The sequence below is a fragment of the Protomyctophum parallelum genome, assembly GCF_964188405.1.
Source record: "Protomyctophum parallelum genome assembly, chromosome: 11".
Classification (NCBI taxonomy): Eukaryota; Metazoa; Chordata; class Actinopteri; order Myctophiformes; family Myctophidae; genus Protomyctophum; species Protomyctophum parallelum.
In genome coordinates, this window is record NC_139707.1 from 27023561 (window position 1) to 27031986 (window position 8426).

Consider the following 8426-nt stretch of genomic DNA (forward strand, 5'->3'; position numbering starts at 1 on the left):
CGTATCTCTCTCTTCCTCTCTCTCGCTCTAATAATGATCTACTCAAAGTGGAGGCGTTTATAAAAAAGGCTTCTTCTGTCATTTAGCTGAGTGATAGACTGAGCTCAATACATTCATACCGATGCCTTCATGGAGAGAGGGTGATGGGCACTTAACTTATTTTGCAGGTTATTATAGACTGATTTGATCGCACGCGCACGCGCGCACACACACACACACACACACACACACACACACACACACACACACACACACACACACACACACACACACACACACACACACAGAGAGAGAGAGAGCGAGAGGGGGTGGAGCGGGGGTCTCCTCCACAATAACAGCCAATACAGTCCCAATTTGACCAAATAGACCAAATAGGCAATTTGTTATAGGAAATGCGAACAAAATATATTGAACATGTGATTTATACTTCGAGTCTGTTATTGATATACATAAACATGTCAACGAAAAAATAAAAAATAACGAGTTGCCTTTACACGAACAGCCTAACAAACAAACAAACGAACGAATTTCGTTTTGCTCCCTAAAACACTCCTGCATAGCCCAACTATATGACAACTTTAGTTGGGAGTGATTTCCCCAAATGTAAACTGTATAGGCTATCAAATAAAAACAAGTACCTTTGGGATACTGTTCTTAATTGGCCACTTTGACAACATGAGCTTTCAGCACTATATCAGCCCCGTTTACTGGGGATGCATTTATTTCATATTGTTTGTTATGATACATTTTGAGCATATGGGCATCTTCTGAAAAGCGACCAAGGCCGTATGTGACCTTGAGGAGAGAGAGAGAGGGGAGGCTTGACCCCATTGCATGACTTGTCTGACACCTGCCCTGCACCAGTCGAGCACGGCACAGCCAGTGTTGTTGCCATGGCTGCTTTTTATAAGCGAGAAAGAAGTCTGTTTGTTCCTGCACAGTTGCTTGTAAATATAGCAAGTATAAGCGTGTTTGGGGTGCTTGTTTCTAAAGTGTAGGATATAGTTTCTTATTTGAACCAATTTCCTAAATGTTGCCTGAATTCAGGTTCTCAAACTTGTTCATGTCAAGGGACCCGGCCTCCCCCACACCCCCGCAACACCCCCAATTATATATATATATATATATATATATATATATATATATATATATATATATATATATATATATATATATATATATATATATACACTCACACACACACCTATAGCAGAGCCACAATGGTTTGATGAAATGAGTGAACACAGGGAGACGGGCTGCACGGCGAGGCAATTTCATGCTCTGTAACGCTTTGAACAGTCTTGATATCGCCGTGTCTCGCAGTATAAATTTCCCCCCTTTTCCAAAGGCTGTTATTTGGCATATGAATATGGATTCAGTTGTCCCACTCACTTGAGCCAATGAGCTGCAAACCAACTTCACACGGGCACCAAAGTGCGCAAAATCGCACGCACACAAACACGCACGCGCACGCACACACACACACACACACACACACACACACACACACACACACACACACACACGCACCTCGAATTGAATCGTCCTTCGGCTATAGTCAATTAAAGTAGACCTATTAAAAAATGGATCAACATGTTTCCTTTTTTTTCCTCCAATATAAAAGTTTATTTGGAAACATGGTTTAAAATGTACATATATTCTCCCTGTTCGTCAGGGAATTCGCTAACATACATCTATTTCCAAGATAGTCTGATGCTCAGAGCTTCCAAAAGAGGCCCATGAAGCATACAAGCACCAACCCAGATGGGATTAAAGAGAACTTGTGTGGGTCTGGTGGCCCAGACGGTGTGAGGGGCGTCCTCCTGCATGATGCGTTGAACCATATAGGAACGTCAAACCTATATGTATAACGTCAATCTACACCAAGCCATTCAAATAGTGTGACGTAATTGAATTTTAAGATTAAACATCATATATAGGCTATCTCACGATGACACTTACTCTTCCAGGATGGCAGTCCCCTTGTCCAACATGGACAAGAATGGCCAATGAATGGCGTAACGAGTATGAAATCAATAACTGCACGCATATATGGCAGTCTGTACCAGATCTCAAAACAAATTCACCGTCTTTGGGAGAACAAAATGTCACCATTATGCCACTGCGCATGGTTACGTCCTTTATAGCTCTAGGTTACGTTCGTACGTAGGCCTATACGTTCAACATCGAGCATATAGCGGGCCTCGATCGAACCAACGTCCATTTCTAGGTACAAAACGCTGAGCATATAGCCTAAATATGTTTTGGGCCTATAAAACCATATCGCCCGCAGATGATATAGATCCACTGTTGTCGTTTAGATCTGATGATGCTGATTGCTTTACACACATGTATAGCTATACGAAATAAGCTAAACCGAAATATTCTATAAAGTTTCTTTTTATTCCAGGCTATGTTTTCCAATAAAATCTTTGGTTTATGGTGGCAGGTCTGTTATGGAGTCTATTTCATTATTCTTCTTTTTTTCTTTTCTTTTCTTTTTTTAGACAAGAGTTCACAAAAAACGGTATAGTATAGGCCTATGTTTGACAAAGATGTTCAATTTTCCAGCAAGTGCGGGGTGTGCAGTCGCTACTACACCCCTTCTTTAAATTATATATATATATATACAATATACAGTCATATGAGATATGCATGTTCCATCGGGTCTAAACTGCAGCCCACGGGCAAGCTATACTTCTGTGAAAGTTCAGACTTCCTGTGTAGTCAGCCTAGACCTGCAATAAACCACAAACGGACATTTCGTTAGGTCTATACCCCCCCTCCACCCGTGTCCACAAGTTATCTTTTCAAAGGCGTGCGTCTCTTGCAAGCGCAAAAAACAAAACAAAAAAAATCTAGTCACTGTCTTCCTTGTCCTCCTGAATGGTCGTGGTGGAATGGTTGTACAATCCTTGGGCCATGAGTTGGAGAGCCAGGCCGTTTTTAAAGCCGGTGGCCTTTTTGATTTTGGCCCTCTTGTTCTGAAACCAGATCTTGATCTGTGACTCGTTGAGGCTCAGCTCCTGGGCCAGGGACTGTCTCCGCTGCTCTGTAATGTACCGGTTGGCCTGGAACTCCGTCTTTAGTCTCTGCAGCTGCTCGGCCGTGAACGCCGTTCTGGGTCGCTTGTCCTCCTTCTCGTTTTTCGTCTTTTTCAATTTCCGTGTCCTTGGGCCTACAGTAGGGACGAAAGTAAAAACAATAATATAAATATTCAGCTATATGGTGAAAGCAGAAAGAAAGCTGTTGGCCTTCATATTAGGATGAGCTCATTCCAGGGAATCCTATTTAGACTTTTATATTATTGGAACTATTCAATGAAATCTCTCTTTCTCTCTCACCATGTCTCTGCCCCCTCACGCACACACGCGCGCGCGCGCACACACACACACACACACACACACACACACACACACACACACACACACACACACACACACACACACACACACACACACACACACACACACACACACACACACACACAGAGAGAGATGGGGCTGCGCATTATCCCCGTATTCATTTCCATAACATTATAATTAGGCAATCATAATAATAATAATAAGGGTGATAATACATTTGTATTAAATATAAATTAATTGTATATTAATATATGTATATCCCAATTCGTTATTATATTTATTATAAAACCCAGCAAATGGCATTTAGTATTTAATTTTGAGGGGCGCAGGGGCGCTAGATTATTTGATGCCATAGTGTCTGAGCAAATAGACAATAGTGTTTACATCATGTTTACGTAGAGCGCCCCCCTCACTTCACACGGGTGTGATTTAAAAAAAATAGCCAATAGCAGCCTTCAAGTATGATAAGTACATTCTGAATAACATTATTATAACACACACACACACACACACACACACACACACACACACACACACACACACACACACACACACACACACACACACACACACACACACACACACACACACACACAGACAGACAGACAGACAGACAGACAGACAGACAGACAGACAGACAGACAGACAGACAGACAGACAGACAGACATGATAATTCAGATTGGACTGAATATTGATATGGACTAAATCCTATACTTGTACAGTATAGCCCCAAAATAGTATAGGGCTGTCTATGGGACCACTAATAGACTTGTTATTGTGTGTGCAGCTGTTTGTTGTTCTTGCAGGAATGCATGCTGTATAGCTTAGCAAACACAAATGTATGATCCCATATTTGATACACACAACAGCAACTCTGCTATGATAGGAACAAACGTGTCCAGGACCAGCTTCTAGTCTTTTAACTCTGCTATGATAGGAACAAACGTGTCCAGGACCAGCTTCTATAGTCTTTTAACTCTGCTATGATAGGAACAAACGTGTCCAGGACCAGCTTCTATAGTCTTTTAACTCTGCTATGATAGGAACAAACGTGTCCTGCAGGACCAGCTTCTATAGTCTTTTAACTCTGCTATGATAGGAACAAACGTGTCCAGGACCAGCTTCTATAGTCTTTTAACTCTGCTATGATAGGAACAAACGTGTCCAGGACCAGCTTCTATAGTCTTTTAACTCTGCTATGATAGGAACAAACGTGTCCAGGACCAGCTTCTATAGTCTTTTAACTCTGCTATGATAGGAACAAACGTGTCCAGGACCAGCTTCTATAGTCTTTTAACTCTGCTATGATAGGAACAAACGTGTCCAGGACCAGGGCAGCTTCTAGTCTTTTAATAGATGCATGCATGGTGATGATGAAACCTATATAGTTTAAAGTACCACTTCACCACTTTTCAACCTATCTTCATATGATTGGTCTTCCTCACTAATGTTCATGATAACATAATAATAATAATAATAATAATAATAATAATAATAATAATAATAATAATAATAATAATAATAATAATAATAATAATAATAATAATAATAATAATCGGTCTGGGTCTCATATAGGGAGGAGGGCTATGGGCACTGCAGGAACACGGGTTTCTGAACTGCCCACAGCCCTCATATGAGACACAGTAGAGACAGTAGAATATTATTATTTTGCTATTTTATCATGAACATATAAGTGAGGAGTCGGTACCAATTATATGAAGATTATAGGTTGAAAAGTGTTAACATGCCAAATAACATATTTCAGACAGACATATAAGCCAATTCCCTATGCCGCGTAGCAGGCCAGGCCTCTATGGTATAGCCTTGTGCTATACCATTTAACCGACGTTAAAAACAAAACAAAACCAAATTATTTTACATATCCATATAGGCTCCTATTTCATAACAAAGAAGTTTGAGACCTTGAGGCTGAGCTGAGGGGCGCTAGTCCCTATGTGACTATATGTCCAGCTTGAGGGTGTGTGTAAACAAAAACATTGTCCTAACACAAACATTAAATGCCATTGATAATGAATTGAGCAGCTTTGAGACACAAACATTGCGTAGACACAAACATTGCAGACGAAGGTGAGGACGCAAATTCTGATTGGCCGAAATGAGATGAGTAATAAGAGCGCTCCACACTTCACACGCGTGTGATTAAAAAAAATACAATTGATGCTAAAAGACTTAGTGAAATGATGACAAAACATAAACATGTTATAGCCCATTTAATGTTGTTACACAGAGATGAGTTCCATACGATTTATCCAGCTAGCTTTATAGGTTGATTTATATGAAAAGGTGCACACCTTTTAAGCACATGGGTGGCTATACAGTTTTACGTTATTTCCCTCTCTTGGGTCTCTCTTACGTTGAACATAATATATGATAATATTGTGTATCAAATAACCGTTCTTTTATGTTTTTAATACACATTAGTGACATTATACCGTCCTTTTATAATATGGCTACACTACACACCTTAAATCTTATTTTCTGTAAATAAAATAGCCTGTAGAACAAAGAACTTAAACAAAGCGTATAGCGTTATTCAACCAAAGTCAAGAAATGGACAATTTGGACATTTTCTGAAAATGTTTCTTCTTGAGAAACAGTCAATAGGCTGATCAGGAATTCAAGCAGGCCGCTCGGTAAAGGCTATTTATTTATTATCTCACATTTCCGTTGGCGCAAGAAGCCAAGAGATGGTAAAATAAAATGGGCGTGTAATTAATTCAAAATGTCGTCATCATAGCCAAGACGCGTTTGGCTATCGTCCATTATTTATCTTTAATTCCATTGTTAGCCTAAAATGTGCAGCAGGCTATAGTGGGCTACTATATGCTGTTCAACACATTGCGAAGGACGTGAGATATAGCTTTAAATAACCTTTTTTAATCCATGAGTTTTCACTATTTCATTATGTTGATAAACTGTGTTTCTGTCAAAAATATTTAACCTTCAAATTAGGAACTATATACAACATGAAGATTAATCAAATAAAAATAGCAGTTGTTATACAATGCTAAAAATGTTGGGTTTATATGGAAGTAAAACATTAATATTATTATTTATATATTATAACAATAATCTTAAATAGAGATTTCACTATTATGGCTATATGTGCCGGTTGTTGTTGTGAGCGAGTTTAACTTTAAGTCAGCAGATATCCAATGTAGGATATTCATTTATATTTTGAATTACCCTGCAAAGCATATATATATTGTATAATTATGTGCTATATGCATAAGGCCATACACAAACACGTTGGGCTACAAGGTGTTCCCTTTTGCATTTAAAATAAAACTATTTTATTGTTATAGGATATAGTTTTATAATAACTTGGCGCCTTGTAAATAAAAGACACGTGTGATACACTGTACGAGTGTAGCCATGCATGCAGCGAAGTTTTCAAAAATAAATATGCTATTGTTGTCATGCAAGCTAACTTTTGACTCATAGGTCATGCAGTATTATGATTCTCAATATTCACCAATGTGACCTTTACAGTGCTTTTCTCCGAATAGCTGCGCTTGTTCGCCACTTGCATGCATAAAACACAATGCTATAGTTTCAGATTACATTTTAATTTAAAGTAAAAGCAAAAACGTCTATATTTAAATGCAGTGCAATAGTTCCTATCGCAACGCGTGCGTATAAATATGTTATATACCATATAGGCTGCCTATATACTGGTAAGTAAGTTATATATATATATATATATATATATATATATATATATAAAACATCTTATAACATCCTCAGTGTTTATTAATCAATGTAGTATAACTCCGGGAGTATAGCAAATGCAAACAATTGGACCCGCATAAGTTAATTCAGTGTGTTCATGGAACTCTGGTCTTACCAGATGACGGCCTGTCCGAGTAGCGGGTACAGTACACCCAGGCGGGCCACAGCAGCGGCTGGGACTCCGGGGTGGCCGCGCCGCCACCGGAGCCTCCTCCGCCGCCGCCGTTCAGCACCACAACAGACGAGGCAGAGTTCTGTGTGCCGCCGCCACCACCACCCCCAGAGCCCTCGTCGAGGAGGGCTTTGGTCGCGGCGGTCTTTTTGGGGCTCAGAGAGGACGCGGTGGAGGACGAGGTGGTGCTGTCGCTGCTGCAGTTGGAGTCCTGGCAGGGGGTACCGGGGTGATTCGGCCTGACCACCACCGACGGGTGGAGGGCGCGCGGCTCCCCTCCTCCTCGACCGGCGGTCTGCTGCTGTTGCGCCCGCTCCTGCCTCGCACCCAGGCCACCGAGCAGCTCCTTCTTGCAGCCGAAGTCTGGCCGCAGAATATTGTCTATAAAAAAGTTGGTGGTTCTGTGCGCTTGCTGTGCGACCTGCAGAGGCAATATGGGCGGCGAGGGCAGGCTGGGAGCCGGAGAAGAAACGCTCTCGCCCTCACTGGTATCCGGGCTGTTTAGATCCCGCGGATCCTCCATCGCGTGTAGCGTATACGTCGGGCTCAGCTTTTCTCTTTCTCTCTCTCCAGTTCCACTTGTTGTTGGCCTCGCTTTTATATATCCCCCCAAAATAGGACTGCGTTTTTACACTAAAACATAGTTGTATTTTTCTGTGAGATGTTGCCACTCATTATTATCACACTGGCAAAGTGTGAACATCCAGCGTGCGTAATAAGCCGGCTCTGCGTGTCATGGTCGGTCGACTTTATACTGTAACTGCGGGCTGACGGCGGTGTTTTGCTTTTCAGCGCTCTACTGTATGACAGTCCGCTCTTCTTCTAAAAGTCCTCCACATCACACTCTCTGCCTCTCTCCGACACCCCGCATGCACACGCCAACCGGAATAACATAAAAAAAAATGCGCAGCGGACCAATCGTCGCACAGGACACATATTGGACACGGGTGACGACGTCCAAACGGTCCAATCGCTTCGGGCGTCTCATAGCCGAGCAAGACTGAGCGAGAGAGTATACCCAAATAGGCTTCACTGAAAAACCAAACAAGAGATTATCACTGCTACGTGCTTGCAGACCTGTTAGGTTGTAGGCTATCTATTACCTCTTATACGTCCGAGGCAGAAATCTAAACAA

General features: G+C 41.3%; 1 protein-coding gene across 1 annotated transcript; it reads right to left on the reverse strand.

The window, feature by feature from the left end:
• Positions 1-2394: 2394 nt before the first annotated feature.
• On the reverse strand, positions 2395-8070 carry en1a (engrailed homeobox 1a). Its single transcript, XM_083777111.1, has 2 exons — positions 7235-8070; positions 2395-3178 (listed from the first exon to the last, which is right to left on the reverse strand). Exons 1-2 carry the CDS (start codon positions 7812-7814, stop codon positions 2859-2861), a joined length of 900 nt encoding a protein of 299 aa, XP_083633237.1. The 5' UTR covers positions 7815-8070; the 3' UTR covers positions 2395-2858.
• Positions 8071-8426: the final 356 nt, after the last annotated feature.